This window comes from Pteropus vampyrus, unplaced genomic scaffold, assembly GCF_000151845.1.
Source record: "Pteropus vampyrus isolate Shadow unplaced genomic scaffold, Pvam_2.0 Scaffold545, whole genome shotgun sequence".
In the NCBI taxonomy this organism is placed as follows: domain Eukaryota; kingdom Metazoa; phylum Chordata; class Mammalia; order Chiroptera; family Pteropodidae; genus Pteropus; species Pteropus vampyrus.
In genome coordinates, this window is record NW_011889326.1 from 658,050 (window position 1) to 678,049 (window position 20,000).

The 20,000-nt window shown below is 35.1% G+C and overlaps 2 protein-coding genes, 1 long non-coding RNA gene and 2 pseudogenes across 8 annotated transcripts in view; 4 read left to right on the top strand and 1 right to left on the bottom strand.

Moving 5' to 3' along the window:
- The window catches only part of MON2 (MON2 homolog, regulator of endosome-to-Golgi trafficking), a 107,705-nt gene extending 98,200 nt beyond the window's left edge, over positions 1 to 9,505 (top strand). For 5 of the 6 annotated variants that reach the window (XM_011383841.2, XM_011383842.2, XM_011383843.2 and 2 more), the window contains 3 exons: positions 139 to 346; positions 2,544 to 2,626; positions 8,235 to 9,505. In XM_011383841.2, coding sequence (XP_011382143.1) covers positions 139 to 346; positions 2,544 to 2,626; positions 8,235 to 8,398 — 455 coding nt within the window. In that variant the 3' untranslated portion in view covers positions 8,399 to 9,505. Of the gene's footprint in view, positions 1 to 138; positions 347 to 2,543; positions 2,627 to 5,096; positions 5,171 to 8,234 lie in introns of those variants that run through there. The other variant, XM_023525260.1, reaches the window with a different exon arrangement.
- On the top strand, positions 6,874 to 6,992 carry LOC111733280 (annotated as a pseudogene).
- A 2,573-nt stretch (positions 9,506 to 12,078) lies between the features above and the next one.
- On the bottom strand, positions 12,079 to 12,197 carry LOC111733274 (annotated as a pseudogene).
- A 5,262-nt stretch (positions 12,198 to 17,459) lies between these two features.
- The window catches only part of LOC111733267, an 89,629-nt gene continuing 87,088 nt past the window's right edge, over positions 17,460 to 20,000 (top strand). The window contains exon 1 of the long non-coding RNA XR_002777916.1: positions 17,460 to 17,927. This is a non-coding gene — a long non-coding RNA (uncharacterized LOC111733267). The remainder of the gene's footprint in view (positions 17,928 to 20,000) is intronic.
- On the top strand, positions 17,922 to 19,752 carry LOC111733266. Its single transcript, XM_023525266.1, has one exon. It carries the CDS (start codon positions 18,219 to 18,221, stop codon positions 18,906 to 18,908), a length of 690 nt encoding a protein of 229 aa, XP_023381034.1. The 5' UTR covers positions 17,922 to 18,218; the 3' UTR covers positions 18,909 to 19,752.

Genomic DNA, 20,000 nt, shown 5'->3' on the forward strand with positions numbered 1-20,000 from the left:
ATATATGCATGCCATTAGCTCTAAGTTTTTCATAATGCCCTTCATCAGTTGAACAATTTCCTGTTTCTAGTGTGCTAAGAGTTATCATCAAGGTGTATTAATTTAACCTTTCATTAATCATAAAAAATTATTTTACAGAAGCAGAGATTGATATTCGTTTGAGAGAAGAATTTTCTAAAATGTGTTTTGAAACATTGCTTCAGTTTTCCTTCAGTAATAAAGTCACAACACCTCAAGAAGGCTACATCTCACGAATGGCACTCTCAGTGCTTTTAAAGCGGTCTCAAGATGTACTGCATCGCTATATAGAGGATGAAAGATTAAGTGGTAAATGCCCTCTTCCAAGGTACGTATTTTAACTTACTAAAGAAGGAAATATGCTATCATAATTATTAATCTAAAAACTCCAAAAAACCAAGTGTTTTCATAAGTGATCTGAATTTAACCTGAGGCTGTTTATAATTTTGTTTATCCTATACAATGTAAATACTCATAAATTTTACTGCTGACATGGTACTGTATTATAGGGTGCTTTTTCAGACTCCTCATGAAGGTTAAATAGTATATGATATATTACCAAATTATCTTTTGAATTTGAAAAACAAAAGTGAATTCTAAAATATATCTTCTCAAGGATTCCTGGGTAAGGACTTAATGGATCTGTATGAGCACATGATTGTGGATCTCTCTAGAGAGAAAATAATAGATAAGTTATACTGTAGGAACTTTCCGGTTTATTTTACAGTCATTTCTAGGTTTCTCTATAAGTCAGCTAGCCATATCTTAGATCTTCTTCCATCCAGTTTGCTTATTTAAGCCCTTATACCTAAACTGATTTGCTTCTCATTTAGCCAGACTATAACAGTGGAAGGGACTCTAGGCCTTTATGCTAAGCAAGGCTAGTCAAAGTTTGAGTATAGATCAGAACTTACCAAAAAATGCAATCATAAGTTGTGGTTATGCTGCCAATCTTTTTAATGTGCAGTTGAGTGTAAGGCAAAGCAAATGAGACAAAGATAAAATAATATTGACAGACAAAGTTATCAAAGTCAGGAAAGAGGAAAATCACTGTGGGTCCCATCTCATTGGAGAGATAAATCACAGGCCCTAAATCTTTTTGCACATTCTTATTTACTTATAATAAATGTCTGGAGTTGGAATTGCCCTGACAAAAGATATAGTTTTTTAAAAGCTATTGATATGTATTACAAATTGTCAACCAGAGATTTCTATCAGTTTACACTCTCCTAGGAGTATATGAATGTCCTTTTCATCCATTGTTAGCATTTTAAAATTATTTGCCAATTTATCATTTATCTTTTTCAAATTCAATGAATGAAAAATTGCATAGTAGTTTGCTGGGTTTTTTTTTTTTTTCTAATTATCAGTTATTAGCCATTGTATTTCTACTTTTAGGATTCACTTTATTTTGAATTTTTAGGACATAAAAATGTACCTTCCCATATTTAGATTTAGATACAAAAACATTCCAAAGACAGTTGTTAATAATATGCTTATCGTCATGATTGAAAATTGATTTAACAAAATTTACCTCTGAAGTATACTTGGAAAAGCAATAATAAAGTTGCTTTGCTTGGAATATTTTTGTTTATTAGATTATAAAATTTAATTTCAGAAAGTAACCTTTCCTTCATTTTTTATGTTTTGTGTTTATTCTGTTGCTTTTAAATTGAGTCTTAATTATAGTTGTGCTATGGAATGTTATATTGTATCATCCTATGTTTGGTGCAGTCATCATTATATTATTTTCCAAAAAGCTACATTGCAACACAATAAAATACTTCTGTGCTTACAATGAGTGGTTTGAAATAGTATCCTGTCATAGCATTAGGAAAATCTTATCTGTAGAATAACACAGATTCGTGCCAGGAATAGGATTGGGAGTAGAGGATACTATAGAACAGAAAAGCTTCACTTCTGTAGGTAGGAAGAGGGGACTGAAGCTACTCTTGTTGATCCTTTACTCCACATTCATTTATCATTGCTAGCGTCTCCAAATCGTACTACCTTAGGACAGATTTTGAACATGTTATTTGTTGTATTAGAATGTTGAATAAGTACTGTTGTAATTTTAAATGTACTTTTAACAGCATGATAAAATATGTGACAAGAGGTAATAGTATTCTTTACTTCCATTTAAGCTTTGGCAAATCCCTTTTAGTATTAATTAGTTAAAGATTTAAAAAAAATAAGAAACATTTCACGGAGAAGTTTTAAAAGCATTATAAAATGTCTTAATTTTAAGTAGTTATATGAAATATCTTACAAATAAATTGAGATTTGCATGAATAGGTTGCCTCTTCTCCCTTTTTTAAGTTGATAATTTACAGTAAGACTATCTTATTTGCACATTGAAGTACATGTTAATAAAATGATTTTTTTAAATAAGAATTTAAAACTAACATTAACTTTGCATTGTCTTGTTTTTTTTCCAAAGTATATTTATCTGTATAAACCCAGTAAAAAAAGACACATGCCATATCTTAAAATCTTCATGGAGATAATTTCCCATCTCATTTTAGGCAACAAGTAACAGAAATCATATTTGTTTTAAAAGCGGTCAGTACTCTCATCGATTCACTTAAGAAAACTCAGCCTGAGAATGGTAAGCGCTTAGAAACTCAGTTATTCTATTTTATATTCTATAAACTCAACATTTATTTTCTATTTGTGATGTAATTTTGTTTTATTATTCTTAACTGAATTTTTAGAAATATAAGTTATGTTCCTAAATAACTTTCTTTTTTCCAGTCTTTATGACAGCACAGCATCAAATCCATTAAGATGTCAATTAAGTAAAATTAATTTGTAATATTTTATCTTTATGTTAAACAACAGTTTGGCTGACTTTATTTTTTTTAATACTAAATTGGTTTGAATTCAGAGTGTTGTATGGATAATTAATATTTCATATATTTTTTAATGCAGAGCATCACTGACTTTTTTGGGTGGGGGGAGGGCTTCCATCTTGCATTTGTATTGATTTACTGTATAGATATAACATTTATAAATAACTTTGAATCATGTTTGTAGCCCTTTCTCATTTGTTTCCCCTTTCTGTTACTCATTCCTATCCAATCCACTCTTTACATTACTTGCCAGAAATGATTTTTCCAAAAGTACATTTGATCATGAATTTTGCCATCCTTTTAAGACAAAACAAAAATATCTTTTTCATTTACCATTGCCTACCAAGTGTGCAGAATACTGTCTGACTCCATTCTATTCATGCTTTATTTCCCACTAGACTTCATTTGTCCTACTCTCCCACCAAACTAAAATTCTCAGTCTACCCAAGTATTCCCAACTCTTTGCTTATTTCATTCTCCTGCCTTCTTCCACCTAGTTTCAAATACTACTCCACTTTTAAGCCTGTTTTTTAATGCTTAAAGGTTAGTGATTTGTCTTTTCATTGAACTTGTAACTCTTTTATGTGTACCTTTGTCTTAAAGCACTCTTTTTGTATTAAGTTATACATGTACATGACTCACTCCCCTTAAATTATAAAGTTCTCGAGAAGTTTTTTGGACCATGGTTTGTTCTATTTTGAATCCTGTACAACATTGCTACTCAAAGTGGTTTGTTGGACCAGCCACTGGTCTTAAAAGTTTGTTACTGTTCCAGGACAAGATAAAAAGCTGGCACCAGAATATAAATCAGTTGTGTCATCAAATACACTGGTTCAGCTGACATTTTTATACAACAAGACCTTGTTTAAGAAGGAAGTGTGTTGATATACATTCTGGCACAAGCACCTTAGCAGCCTGGTACTTTAAGCAGCATTACTTTTAATGCCCAAGAAAAAAAGTTTCTAATAAATGAGTCATGGGATATTTATTTGTTCCTGTCAATTATTATATAATTAAATACATATTTTTCTGTTTTCAAAATTTACCCATTGGTACTTTGACCTAGAAAAGGTGAGTATTATATGAAATCTTAAGAGGCAATAGACTTATATTTAGTCAACCCAAAGGGAGGGGTGGAATTTCTAAGAAAAATCCTGGAGCAATATCCTGAATTCATCCCTGAAGTTGAGATTTGAGTTCTCTTAAAATATTCTGGTTGATTTTTCTGAAAGGGAAACCATGCATTGACTTTATAGAGACTGGTGAAATTTTTATTGTATCACAAGATAGAATGTGATTCTTTAAAATATATTTAAGAAAATTCTCTATTTCCCATGTTATTCCTATATTAATATTACCAGTATATTTCAGTGCATGGTACTTGCATTATTTTGTATGATCTTTAGATAACTGTCAAGAATTTAACCAGAATTTGTATAAAGGAAGAATAGGGAAGGAAAATTCAATACCACCACCCGCCCCCCAGCTATTTTTAATAAAGCCAATGGGCCATGGATAGGGCATTGTAGTAATTAATGTTAAAAATTGTTTAAGAGAATTTGAATTATGCTTCTAAGTATATGAAGTGAAAATTTAAATTAAATGTAACCATAAATGATGAAAGGTATGATAAGCTTCATTAAGAAACAGAAAAAAAGAAGATATTAGAGAAAGCCAGGCCTTCCCAGCAGAATTACATTGGACTGCACATTGTCAATCCAAAATTAATTCAGGAGGATGGTTACAAGGTTTGGAACCAATGTGTACCCGGCATCTGTTGAGCACATTTGTTATTTGTTTTAGAGTTTTCTAATGGGGAGGAAGCATTTGTTGGACTTATTTTTAGTTTGGGGGAATTTGATTTTTATAATTTTACTTGACCTTTATTTAAAAATTTGAATAGGTAGTAAACATACACATGGTTCAAAAATTTAAAAATATGAAAAGATATACAGGGAAAAGTTTTAAGATGATCTTTCTCATGTTCTCTTATCTGTCCAGTTCTTACCTCACCATAGGTAACCATTTTTATTAGTTTGTGGATATTTCCATTATTTTATTATGTAAATACAAAATGTAAACTCTAACACGCCTCCAGTTTTAACACAAATGAATATGCTCCATATTATGCCTACTGTTCTCAATACTATTTTTTTCCACTTGATAAAGTATCATGGAGAATCTTCCATATCAATACATACATTTTTTTGTTTTTGTTTTTGATAGTTAAGTCCAAAGTGCCCACTAAGATCTATGGTGAGTTTTTTAAAAGTATTTTAATTTAAGAAATGTTAGTAGCTTCCCAAGTTTAAGATGTTATCTTAAATAACATATTTTGTATATTTCTGTAATAAACCAAGAATTAGTTTGGTCAGTGAACTCTGTATCTGGGTAATCTAGGTAGATTTCAATCTATGCAATTTTTTTGCCCCAATTTTTATTGTGGTAAAATACACATAACAAAATTTACTGTCTTAACTATTTTTAAGTGTACTGTCCAGTGGTATTAAATATATTCATAATATTGTGCAGCCATCACCACCATCTCCATAACTTTCATCTTGTAACTGAAACTCTGTACTCGTTAATAACATTCTATTTCCCACTCCTCCCAGCCCCTGACAGCCACCATTCTTTCTGTCTCTATGATTTTGACTACTTAAACCTCATTAGTTGAATCATACAGTGTCTTTTCATGATTTGCTATTTCACTTAGCATGACATCATCAAGGTTCATTCATATTGTAGCATATTGCAGAATTTCCTTCCTTTTTGAGGCTGAATAATATTCCATTGTGTGTGTGTGTGCGCGTGCGCGCGCGTGCGTGTGTGTGTGTGTATCACATTTGCCTTATCTGTTGGTAGACAGATGTTGCCACATCTGTTGGTAGACAGTTGAGTTGCTTCTGTGTTTTAGCTATTGTTAATAATGTTGCTATGAACATGTGTATAGATATCTCTTCGAGACCCTGCTTTCAATTCTTTTGGGTATATGCTAGATTATATGATAATTCTTTTTTTTTTTTTTTCCAGTTTCTCCACATTCTCACCAACACTTTTTTTTTTTGATAGTAGCCATTCTAATAAGTATGAGGTACTACTTCATTGTAGTTTTGATTTGCCTTTCCCTAATGATTAGTGATGTTGAGCATCTTTTCATGTGCTTTATTGGTCATTTATATATCTCCTATGGAAGAACATCTATTCAAATCCTTTTTCTAATTTTTGAATTGAATCGTTTTATTCTTGTACCTCTGTAATCAGAAGAAATGATTAGAGCACAGATCCTTGTATTTGGAGGATAGGGTCCTTTTAGTCTGCCCTAGCCTCCTGTAAGCTGTTGTGCAAGCTGCTCCAGGAAGACATGTGCAGCTGCCTACCACATGGCTTAGAGGTGAAGGATGGGTAGCTGCTACTGTACTAAGAGCTGGAATTGGCCAAAATTAACCACAATACACTGTCCAAGTCTTCCTCTAGAAGTTGCAAGCCTTCAATAGGCTCCAGAGTTCCATCCATTATGGTGGCATCAAACAGATTATGCCAGTGCAGTTGTTGTTTAGGTGGGTAAACAGATTTCTGGTGCTTCCTACACTGCCATTTTCCTAGAATCCTTTCTTTGAAATCTTTCATTAAATGATTATTAGAAAGTTTCAGAGAAGACAGCTGCAGCAGACTCTTTAAAATGTCTTAGATCAGTGGCTTTTTGTTTATTCTTAAGTTTCAAAATTCTTTCTACAAGTGAAATCTGTTATGGATTCCCAACATATAAAACAGATAAAAGCAGAACAGCTCTGGCCTGATATTCCTTCCCACATCAATATCCATCAGCCTTATTCCCCTTTTTCTCAACTTTACTCCAAGGAAGTCCCTGTTAGGATGGAGAGGAGATTATATGAACAGTTCAGTATTTCTCAGGATACGTGTACTAAGGAATGAATGTTAATGATGAGTGATGTTAGTCGATATTGAGTGGAAAAAATTCCATAATCAAATTAGCTTTGGAGTCTACGGCCATGCTACCCTGAACAAGCCCAATCTTGTCTGATCTCAGAAGCTAAACAGGGTTGGGCCTAGTTAGTACTTGGATGGGAGACCACCTAGGAAGACCAGGTGCTGTAGGTGTAAAAAAATAAGGGATTGTAAGCTGACAAGGTCTTTGTAATCTGTGAGGTCATCCAAGGGTTTCCTTGCCCCCCCCCCCAAAAGATTAACTTTGGAAACCCTGGATTAGATAAAGTTGACCCTCTTACTACAAGCCTTTAATACGTGTGAATTATGAATCCCCAGAAGGGAAGATAATACATACAACATTTGCCAGACTTACTTGACCATGAATTTTTTTAAAGAGGTGACTTTAAAAACACTAGTTTTAGAAACTCATTCCTTCATTCTATTGCAGAAGTTGAGATAAAAAAGAAAATATATGACTTGATCAGGGACACCCAGCACTACCTTATTTCAGATAAGTTTTTAAGCACTGAGTAAATGGGAGTAAAAAGTAGAATCAGAGCTCCTTAAGCATAATATAGTATTCTTTCTTTTATACTATACTGCATCCCAGACTTGAGAGTTATTCCACAAAGGGTCATATACATATGCTGTCTAAGAGAAATCTATCAGAAGGTTATATTGCATATTATACTCTCAACAAAATGCTCAGTACTTATAGGAAAATAGAAGTACAATATGTGATGTCAGAGTATAAGGGAATTATAAACTAATTGGGATATAACACTTTTTACCATTCACCAAATAGCATTCAACTATACTAGTTGATCATGGTAGTGGTGACAAAGGTAGTCATGTTCCCTCTAACTGTAGTTTAAATCTAGTGATATACATTAAAGATTATCAACAGCACAAGAGAAGAGTGGATCTATGTGTGATCATTTGAAATTAAAATCCATATCAAGGACATTACTAGGAAAATCATTTAAGATATTTATATTTTGGCATATAAAAATTTAATTGCTTTCTAATTGTTCTTGAAATGTACACTGCATTCCCTGAGAATTATTCCAAAAATGACAAAGGTTTGAATTATTCTAAGTTTCTTGAGCTAGCTTCCAAGGCCTTCACAAATTGAAATATCATTTAAAATGTATTTTATCAAAATGTATTTTATCAAATTTATTGGTATTGATGACTCTCTGCACAGTGACCATATATTTTTCTCTCATATCTTATGAAATATTGCAGGAAATCTCCCAAAGATTAAAAGAACAAAAAGTACAAGTTATGGAATCTCCATATTTTGGAATTTTTTCTTTGCATTGTATTTAAAGGATTGTGTTTATGTTAATTGGATAATCTCTGCTATTTAAATCCACCCTGTTTTGAGGTTTTATACTTTTTGCATTACAGTTGATGGAAATACCTGGGCACAAGTTATTGCCTTATACCCAACTTTAGTAGAATGCATCACCTGCTCATCTTCAGAAGTCTGCTCTGCACTTAAAGAGGCATTAGTTCCTTTTAAGGATTTCATGCAGCCACCAGCATCCAAAGTTCAGAATGGAGAATCTTGACCAACTACAATAAATTATAAAGAAGAAAGATATCTAAAGAATGTTTGCTCCTCAGCGTGTCTTCTGTGAAAAGGACATTTCTTATTATAAATAATTCTTGGCAGCTGTTGTTGGCCTTTAAATTGTACTTACCCGAGTTAAGTAATTCATATTACAATCTTACATGTCCACAAAGCCTCCTGAATGAGTAGCAGTATAAGCCTTGAATAAGTTAAACTGGTGGGAGAGGTTGTTAATACTACAACATACCTGCTACCATATCTTCAATCGGTGATTTAAAAGTGAGCTTATGTACAGTTTGTGGTGCGTGTGTTAATGATGTACTTTTTAAAAAGAAAGAAAAGATATTTCCTTCAGTCAGATTTATTAGGCTGGTGTTTCTGCGCCCTTTTTCAACTACAAAAGTATACTAAAATTTTATGCAAGATGGTACTGTAACATTCCATGTTATCTATAACCAGCCTTTGTAAACAAAGGGAACTGATACACTTGTATGTATAATAAATGGTACAGTTCTGTATAAAATAGTTGCATTTATTATTTAAATTTTTAAAATACTGATAATGTTAAATGCTTGATGATATATTTATTATTAATACAAAATTATTTGCTTACATTTTTACTTATAATTTGCCTTCCTAAGTGGCAGATATGCTCACCTTATGATTGTGCACTTAGTTTAACGCTTGTTTTAAATGTGGTTACTAGTGACTATTAAACATCTGACCAGAAAGGTCATATAAACACAGCAGCAAATAGTTTATGATTTGCTGATTTTGCAACTTTGAAGTATGGGTTATTAACTTAATACATTAAGATATATTGTAGCACTATGACTCCATCATACCTCATTTCTTTAATACCTTTCCCAGCTTTCACATAAGTCTGTCTGTTTTTATATTTGCTGTCTAGATTTTAAAGACTTTCATATTTTATATTTCTACTGATTTTTTTTCCCCATTGACTAACATTTATCACTGTCTTTGAATTATGACCCAGGCAAGATGATTTCAGATTTCCTAAACTTTTGCCTGCAAAATTTCGTTCTTTTCAGTGCTTCATTTTGTAATTCCTTCTCAAGAAGAAAAATAACTATGCTAACTCACAGAACATGTGTGTGTATTTTATTGAAGTATATTTTTGAAGATAGTGAAGCAGTTAGAGTATAGTAAACTTTCTATCACGGAGTAAAATGTTAATTTTGTTTCCTATCCTAGTGAAGAAGAAAAGTGCTCCTAAGTACATTAACTTAACTGTTCTTTTTAAAAAAAACTAATTGACCTAACTCACTGTAATTTTTATTTTATGAATTATGCTATTATATTTTTCTTCTAAGTTTTCATAATCATTATATGAAGACTCATGGATGTTTAAAACTAATTATTCATAAGAAATCATAGTGGTCTCAGTATTATTTTAGTGTGCTGAAGGCCTTTGACTTTAATAGAATTTATAAATTTCAGCCACTTCAGAATAATTATAAAATTATGAGAAGACATTAGAATTGAGTCATGAATGAGATAAAATTTTGAGGCTATTGTAATTGTGCAATTATTTAATTTGCACAATTATCTGTAAACATGTGGTAAGATCTTTTTTTGAGGGGATATTTTTTTACATGAATTAATGAATATTTTATAATTTCACCTAAAATTAAGGTAAAATAAGGCATTTCCTAGATTCTATCTTTAGTATTTTCTTTAAAAAAGTTGTAAAAAAATGGTTCAAGCTGTATATTAATTTTATTTTCTATATTTGGATATGTTAAGTTGGGGATTAGAAAAATCCATATATCACCGATAAGTATAGAAAGAGGATAACAAGGGTAGTATACCAGTTCAGTAACATGTTAAAAATATTGCCATGAATTTACATGAAGTAAACTTATGTCTATTCTTGAGAAATAACAGATCAATTACAATTAGAATAATTATTCTCCAGTGAAAGTTAAATATGTGTCAGAGGTATGTTATATATATTTATATAAACCAAGTGGTTTTGACTAATACTGTATTAACTTTCAATACCAAGACCATATCCTACATATCAAAATATAAATGTGGCAAATCTGTAAATACCATATCATGTGGTAATTAGTACCAATCTTAGTGACAAGCAAAGTGGCCCACCCCCTTGGTGTACGTATAATTTGACTGGTTTTTCCTCCAGAATATCTCCCCACAACCCTAGGAGTCAATTTATTCCCTTGAGTCAAACATTCTTCTAGGCTACATTTTCTAAAATATCCTGATCCCTGGGAGGTTAACACATTTCCCTTGTCTTGTTCTTATGAATTAGGTTCTTCAGTGACTGGAAAAACTGGGCTGTGTGAGATTACTACATGCTGGGAGATTCAAAAGAGAAACTTTCAAAACTAAGATAATTTTACAGGACAATTAAGACTGTGACTAGTCCTTGAAACAGTAGTAAAATGTCCTTTGGGATACATATTATAATTATAATGAGGTTTAAGCCTCACATAATCACTTTTCATCATTGACATTGCCTGTCTTATATAGATTGCTGGACAACAGACGTATGCCAACAATTGGATTAAACTCCTTTTCTGACTTTTTTCCATTATAAAGGAAACAAACTAATTTTCAACTTGAATAGCTTACCTTTTAGTTTCCTATAATGCTACCACTGCCAAAAGGAAGAGAATAAGTCATTTTGTGGTGTATTTAGTATTTCTTTATAACTGGTGTTAAAGTTTTATTAGTTTTACCGTATTCATTCATGAGTAATATTTATTTATTAGGAACCTGTTAGATGCCAAAAGAAAAAGAAAATGCATAATGGTCTGCCTTAGAACCATTTTTATTTGCTTTCATTTTTAATTTTATTATTTTAACAGCTATGTTGTTTTTTACCTGTTTTTCTCCTATATGATTGTTGATTCCACTCTTTCTTGCTATATTCCTTAAATTACATGTAGCACCAGAAAGAAGAGATGAACAATTCAGCATATATATTTTATTCTGAAGAATAGCAATTAAATTCTATAGCAGGTTAACAACAACTGGATTATTTGCCCTTTCTCAGTATAACCTTAGAGTATTTTGTTCATTGTCATAATTTGGTACCACTAATCCCAGGTAACCATATGGCCAAAGGGTCAGATAAGAAACTGAGGATGAAATAGCATAAATTATTGAACAGTGTTAGAAAACAACTCAAAAGTGTTAATGAGGTTGTCATTACACTTGTGTTAATGAAAGACAGTGTAGTTATTACATAATGACTAACATATTCTCAAATGTAGAATAATTCAGTTGGGCAGCTAACTCATCAAGAGACCAACTGCTGTATGTAGGTAAAGTCTGTCTAGCGAAGGCAGAATACTTTCAGGAACTCAACTACCTGTGATTGCTATAGATATTAATACTGGAGCTTTAGAAGCCCTTGTAATGAATCAGTGTCCAGGCCAATAATATTGTGAATTACTGTTTTTTGGTTTTTGTTTTTTTTTTTTAATAGAAAACTACCACAGATGTGGACAAAAATGGTCTCATGAAATCATTGTCAGCAGCTCAGTATGTTCTTTAGATTGCTATTTAACAGGTTGGCATTTTAGCGGATATGCTTATCTTGTGTAAGGTACCACCTTTTACTGTGATTGGTGGTGTTGGGTTGTATTTATCTACATTATTAGAACGAACTTTGCTGTTTTATTTAAACGCCTACAGCACCTGGTATTCCTAGGTGGTCTCCCATCCAAATACTAACCAGGCCCAAACCTACTTAGCTTCCAAGATCAGACAAGATAGGGCACGTTCAGGGTGGCATGGTCGTAGTGCTGTTTCTTTTAAATTATCCTTCATAGAGTGAATGAATGGGAGTTCATACCACAAGAATTGCTTTCAATTTGAATGAAAAATTTCTATACATTGGGAAAGAAAATTCTAATATCTTTGTATCTTGATTTATATAAAACTATTTCAGAGGAGTTAAATATCAATTTCTTGTAAATCTAGTAATTTTGAATGCACTGGCAGTGTTGGCTCTCTTTAAAGGAGCATGCAATGAGTCCTACTGAGAATATAAATACCCTTAGTAATCTTGATTAATTGTGAGGCAATGAGGAGAAGAGTCTCTCTCTGCCTCTTATTTCAGTTATATTAACTTTTCAAAGCCTTTGTTTTCTAATCTTTAAAAAGAAGATGATAACCAATGAGTTCTCACTAATTCCTTAGAGAAAAAAATTACATAGTTTGAATTTAGAGTTGATTTCATGTCATTCTTAAGGGAACTATTCAAGTCGTTTGATAAATTTAATAAGATACCCTAATTGAGACCTTCGACTATACATTTTTCTCAGTTTCTTCTTTTTTTTGAAATTCGATGTTTACCTTATTTTTTTATACTTTCCCTAAATTTTCTTTTTCTCCTTTCATTCCTCTTTTATTTTCTGCTGCTTCTCTTCCAGCTCTTTCTCTAATTTCACCTATACCTTATTCAAAAGAAGCAGAGATGTTAGTGATAGAACCACTTGCTAACTGTCTTTCTATTAAATGAGACTTTGGAAATACCTTCTACTTTGGCCACCATTGCTTTTTTTCAAAGGTCAAGTCCCCCTTTCGTTTCAAAATAGCTGAACAAGTCGAATTTGTGCATAGAGTTCCTACTATACGAATCCACAGAATTCAGCAACCAGTATGCTCACAAAATGAGATTGCTATAAATATGAATTTAGCACCTAACTTGGAATAATCATGTCTTTTCTGTTATGTGATAGATTATACCGCTTTTCTCAAAAGGAAGTCTTTAAAATGTGTTTGTATTAATTATTTTTTTACTTTGTCTTTTTTTTGGGGGGGGTGGCTTTTTGTTTTTGAAGGCAGATATTTTGAGCTATTTTAGGTTTATGTTATCTAAATATTATTTATTGATTTATAATAATATTTGTACTGCCTACTTATAAGGAGCATATTGCTCATGTTTTTTAGCTGTTTCTGCTTTTCCATTGTAAAGAAGTATTCTTTTGACAGAAGACCTATAATGTTATAATGCTCATATCCAGGTCTTCCTAAGATGATGTATTTGGTATCCATGTGCTTGGTCCTTACAGTGATACAGAGGTCAGTTGAAACATTCCTAATTACATTATGGGATTGATTCTAGCCCCTCAGGTAAAAAAAAAAGAAAATTATTTATCTTTTAATTTTGATATTATTTTCAGTTGATACAAATTTAGTTACATTAAGTTTTATTTTAAACTGGCATTCAATAAATTGTGCAAATAGGAAAGATCTCTGAAACCATGCATTATTTGGAAAACTATTGCAGTATAATAACAACTGCTTCTTTCTGTGAAGTATACTATATAGGAGAAAAACTCCAAAGCTATATAGTATTGCAGTTTTATTCTTTATATCTAAAAAAATATAATAAAATATTAGACTTGAGACCCAACTGTGCAAATTGCATTTGCTTTCCAGCTTTTACTACCTCTGTGTCATAATTTTAACACATAACATACAACTCCTGTCTCTTAAGGCAGTTACCATATGGTGTTTATGTCAGACTGGATATATTTATCTAATTTTGTGAGTTTCTTTTTTAGGTCCCAACACAGTTCTTGAAAGTAATACTGCTGTTGTTAAACTTTCTCCTTACAATTTTTATGTTGTTGAGATGTATCAGTTACATATTATAATCATGAAAGTCTCTTGGACTCAGACTCAAATTTTCTTTGTGGCCAGGAAAGATTTTTCACAAAAACTACGTAGTTATAGCTGTGACTGTTTAGATCTTTAATTTGCTTTACAGTTACCACTCAGCTTGACTCTAGGTTTTTAATTGTTCCAGCAGTGCTAGTTTTCTCGGTGTAACTTAAAAGCATAACCACTTTGAGAATATACTTTCAGATATGATAGGTGATTCACTTTTTCTCTAATAGACTTTGTTTGCTTTCTCATCCCCACTAGGTTCAACACATTAGTGACACCCTACATCATTGCCTCTGTTTAAAAGACTTCATAAGTAATAATTTAAATATGTTTAGGATGGCTTACATGTGTGGTCAATTTGGGAAAACTTTATAAGAGTATAACAAAGTGTGTTTTTGAGAGCTGTGTTGAAACTTAATATATAAAATTAAAAAATAAAAGAATATAGTCAAAAGGAAATTACGAAATATCTTAGCAGTTTTGAAGGAAAGCAGATTTAGGACTTTGTTTAAAATTCTAGGTCAAGTAAAAAAAACAATCCTCATATGGATTAGACTCTTAATCATTTGTTTTACAAGCATTCCTATTTTTAATTTAGCGTGGCTAATTTTGAGACTACCTATAGCAATGCTAGACCATCCCTCCACCTCTCAAAGAAAAATAGTTTGTTTTAAAGTTTCTTTTTTGAGAGACTGAATTGTGTAAAAATGTATAATACCGAAAAATTCCTGCTTAATATGTATAGGTGTAGTTATAATAATTTTCTTAATTTCTAATTTTAATCATAATTTCTGGAGTACCTAGTGTCAGCCAGGGCTTTACCTATGTTATTCCTATAAAGAATAATAATTCTCACAGCAATCCTGAAAGGAAGGTATTATTATACCCAGTTTACAGAGGAGGAAGTCAGGGTTTATAGGTTGAAGTGACTTGCCTAGAGTCACATAGCTAAAGTCTGTGAATTAGCATGTCTTACTTCAAAAGCAGTTTTCGCCACTGCAACATGTTAGTGTCATATTTTACAAAAAAGATTCCCACTCCATTAAAATCCAAGCCTTACTAAAATAAAGTGAAAATACTTTTTACACAAGTACTCTTTCCATGAATAGGCATTGGGACAAATACACATACCAAAGAACTTCAAATACTGTGGAAAAAAAGTTTTGTCTATGACTATGACCTCCAGAGCTGCATTGTGTTTTTATTAATCCAAGACAGTTTGAAATAGTTTACTGATTTGTAGTTTGTTATAAGAGGTTATATTATAAGCAATAGCATAATAGTTAAGAGCCCAGTCTTGAGCCAGACTTCCTAAATTCAAATTCCAGCTCTGTTATTTACTAGATGTGTGACCTGGGGCAAAATTAGTTCACCTGTTTTGGTTTCCTCACGTAAAATGGAGTTAGTAGTGTTTAACTCAGAGTTCTTTATTAGGACTTAAAAAGGAGTGTTACAAAGCATTGGCCCTGGCACATGGTTATTGCTGGGTGGGCGTTACATAAATAAAATGTTTTGCCTTTTACTGGACAAGCACTGCATATTAAGAATCTACTATGTACTCAACTGTGTCTTTGCTGTATGTGGAAGAAGTCATTAGAGGCTCTTAGGTTTTTATAGCTAGTTGAATAAACCACATACATGAAATAATACTAAATTCAAGACTATATAATTAAGTACTCATGTCGACATTTTAGCTCCTTTTATGTGTTAGGCATTGTGTTAGTCTCTACCCTCGTGGAGTTTACAGTTTTTCAAGGAATATAGACCTTAAATGTGCAAAGTACTGTGGAAGACAAGTACAGAATAATAAGGGATCATAAAATAAAAATCCTTAACCTAATCCTCTGCAGTTCAGGTTATTATTACTATTAGTATTAAGAAGGAAAATCAGTAAAAAAAATGGAAAGGCTCAATGGTGGATACGGAACTTACAATGGGCCTTGATGGCTAGGTAGATTTGGATGGTTCCAAAGGATATCGGAGGGTATTTCAGGTAAAGACAACGTGAGCAAGGCATATCTGAAATATGAGGAAACTGATAGTATATTTTGGTATGTTGTGTGAAACAAAGTTGAGGGTGAGAGATTGAAGCTCATTGATGAAATTCCTTGAAAACCAAGTAGAGTAGTTTAGATTTGAGATGGCAGAAGTTTGGATTTTTTTAGAAGCAAATTATGAAACTAAGGAAGATAAACTTACCGTTATAAGCAGGATAGAGTGGAGGGATTATAAGTAGGGAAAGCTAACAGAGGAAGCTGTTGCAATTTTCCTGCTGTGAAGTCATGAAGAATTGATTAGATGAGGATGGTCACATTTGGAAAAGGTGCTTAATTTCTGGATATTATGGGTGGAGGAAAATTTTAAAGAGTTGATAACAGCATATCGTATCTGGATGATGAATACATTGTTGTCAGCACTGTCAAAAAAGATTAATTGTGGAAATGAATCTTTGTACAATTAGTATAATGAGTAAATTTAGTTGGAAACTTTATTGATGTATCTGTATGCTGTAGACTGAACAACTGTTTAAAGACCATTTGAAAATCTGTACTATTGTGACAAGTGTCATTTGCTATGGTGCAGGATAATGTCCACTGTGCAGTGAAGGAGCAGTGAGGGGTGGTGCCCTAGTAACCCAATCATTGTTTATCAGGACAGGGTTGTGTGAATCATAATGAAACTACTAGCGAAGTTCCTGTGGACTTTCTGGTAAGCATCATTCTGATGCATGGTCGAATTTATGCTTTGTCAAATAAAGCATTTAATTACCAGTATCTTCCACTTACACACAAAAGTAAATACATATTGTTAATTGGAAATAGTTCAGATTGGACATCCCAGGCAAACTACCTTTAACAGTTGCTTTAAAATGAGAATAAGCATAACATTGAGATCTGCCAGTGGGCATGTTTTTTTTCTCCCTTGAATTTGCATATTATGTATTTTGAAACGTCAGAGAGGATGCTTTTTAATTTGAAAACTTGTTCTTCAAGAAATGGTGTTTCATCACCAATACCATATAGGATAGAAACAAAAAAAAATAGTTATGTAATCTTTAATTTGCAACAAGTTTCTTAGCCGAGAGTATGTTATTAAAAATTTTATTGTGTTGGTTTAAGGGGGAAAACCTTACTTTTCCAAAAAAGGAAATAAATACCCATGGATGCCCCTTATGCGTTGTTGCCGCATTTCGAAGGCTGGACCTTAGCCCTATGGCTTCCATTAAAAAAAGTCTCTGCACACAGTCAGTCCCAAGTTTGAACTCTCTCCAATTCCTCCATTCCTTCCTTTTGTTGTATGTAGTGTGGGTGTACAGGAGAATGATGACTAATAGGATTTGCCAGATTTAGCAGATAAAAACATAGGACGTCCAGTTAAATTTGAAGTTCAGATAACTGTGGGGTTTTTTTTTTTTTTTAGTAGAGGACATATATACTAAAAAATTATTCGTTGATCTGAAATTCGAACTTAACTCGACGTTCTGTATTTTATCTGACAAGCCCTGTTTACTTTTTCTTTAAAACGATTTGTAAACTTACTCCAAAAAATTCCTAAATGGGAGAAAAAAGTAACTCGTCTGGGCCGGCAGCAGACAAGACTCAGGGAAGTCGGCCCTTCTCCCAAACTTGGCCTTTAAGAAAAAGGAAAAAAAAAAAAACCCAGAAAACCCACAAGTCCCGGGAGCCTGCGCATTAAAGCGAGCTGTGCAGCAGCTTTCCCGCCGGTTTTCTGCGGAATGTAGCTCGGTGGCCACGCTGGGGGGTGGAGTGCAAATGGCTGTGTCCTAGCCGGATAGGAAAGGAGGTGCCGGAAACTTTAAACCCCAGACAGACTACAACGTGTCTACTTAGACGGCGGTGAGTGCCGCCATTTTCTTTGCGGGCAAAGACCGGGAGAAGTTAAGGGCTCCACTTTGCTCCGTTAAGCGGATTGGGAGTCACAGCCCGCGGCCTCACCACCTTGGTGACGTGTTATCGATTCTCCCCCTCCGTTTGGGGGCTGATTTCTAGTGACTCGTTGAAGCTTGCCAAGGCGGGGAAAGCGGACGCCGCCTCTGTCCCGGATGTAAGATGGCGGCGCTGGGGGGGCGGCCTGGCGGGGCAGTCACGTGTTGGGGAGTAGCGCGCGAGCCTCCTTAAGTGATCTCTATGGTTCGTCCGGGCGCACAGGAGCAGCGGAGCGCGAAACGGGTTGTGTGTCTTCGCGCGCGCGGAGCTGCCGCCGCAGCTACTCATCCCGCCGCCCGGTCCGATTTCAGTTTTCCGGGGTTTTTGTTTTATTCTCGCCTCCTGCAGAGGTGTACCGGATTGCCCTGCAGGGTCCTGGGGGAACATGTGGCTGGGGACACCTGGGCTGTGCCTGCGTTTCTTATCGCAGCGCCGGAGCCGGTGTCCGCCTTCGGGAAGCGCCCCGGTCGTTCATCCGCGCGAAGAGCCGACCCGGCGGCGTTGTGGGGCGCGGGGCGCCCGTGGGGGCCCGGCCGCGCCCAGCCCCCACCGCCGGCCCGGGGCGGGGAGGGGCGCGGACGGCGCAGCCCGGAGACGTGGCGGGAGCACGGCGGAAACGGCCCGCAGCTCCTGGCGGGCGGCCGGGGAGCGCGGGAGCGCCGCTCGCTGCCTCTCGGGGCCGGTCTGGATCCAGCTGGCGTCTGGCTGCGCTTTTTCCGCCCATTTCCTGCTTTCGAGCGGCCGAGGGAACGAGCTTCTATTAGGGCAGAGGAGGGAGCGGCTGCCTCCGCCAGGACCCCGCCTCACGTCTTCTCTTTCCAGAGCGGGCGGTTACGTGGAGAACCCCCGATCCGGCCTGTGACCTCAGGGGCTGCCGGGGCGCGGCGCTAGGCGGGGTCTCCGGGCGGGCGCGGGGCGGCGGGCAAGGGCACGGCCGCCGGGCGGACGTCGGCGGCGGAGGAAGGATGGAGGAGCGCCGGAGCCGTGTCACTCAACCTCAGCGTGGTCCGGCGCCTCCCCGACACCATGGCCCTGGCTGAGGTAGTAGTTTGTGCTGTTGGTCGGGTTGTGACATTGCCCGCTGTGGAGATAACTGCGCAAGCTACTGCCTTGCTAGTGCTGGTGATGCTCAGCGCCGCGGAGGACAATGGCTGGGAATCCCCTTTGTTTTCCGGGGCGCGGGGACAGCCCGCTGAGCCCCTGCGCCCGGCCGGCGCGGCCACCAGGGAAACCGTTTAACATTTTCCCGGAGGGAGGAAGGAATTGCGGGGAGAGGGGTGGACGGGGACGTTTTAAAAACGGGAGAAAGAGCTAAGCCGTTGAGTTCGCTTTTTACTCTTGAAGAAAAGAGTGAAATTGTGTAAGATAATGACACAGGCAACTTTTCCACTCTAATTTTAACTCTTCTTTCAGTAGGGGATGCAGGATTTCGTTTGTACCTGTTTTAGTTGATGCTTTAGCTGTAGATAGGAGTAGAGCGAACTATCTTGTTCTGAACTGGCGTTGGGGGCAGAATAGTAGACCCGTTAATTATCAAGTTTATGTCTTAAAACATTTTAAGTCTGGCTTCTGATGTTTCCTCGGTAAATTTAAGAGTGTTTAAAAAATGTAAATCTAAAGCAATTTAACTTTTCTATTTAAACTTTGTTTTGCAACTCCTTGAATGAGATTGAATTTATAGTTAAATGCACTACTGAGATTTTTTTAATGAGGCAAATAAATCGTTTCTACAGTGTGCTGAGTGTTTTTTCTTTTTAGTTTAATTTTGGGGGCTTAAATTCTTTGGTGTGGTGGGGTTTTTTGCCTTTGATTTCCATAATAATTTTTAATTTATGTCATTTTATCTATTGATATAAATTAATAGATTGCATTTTAGTATGGACGGAAAGGATCTAGGTAGGAGTTAAAAGTATGAGTTCTGGATACTTTGGTTTTACAATCCAGTAACGTTGAGGTACCATTACTCCAAATAGGAAAATAAAA

Bases quoted from the DNA above. Each gene is read 5' to 3' on its own strand.
- LOC111733266 (XM_023525266.1), top strand. From the start codon at position 18,219: ATGGTTCGTCCGGGCGCACAGGAGCAGCGGAGCGCGAAACGGGTTGTG.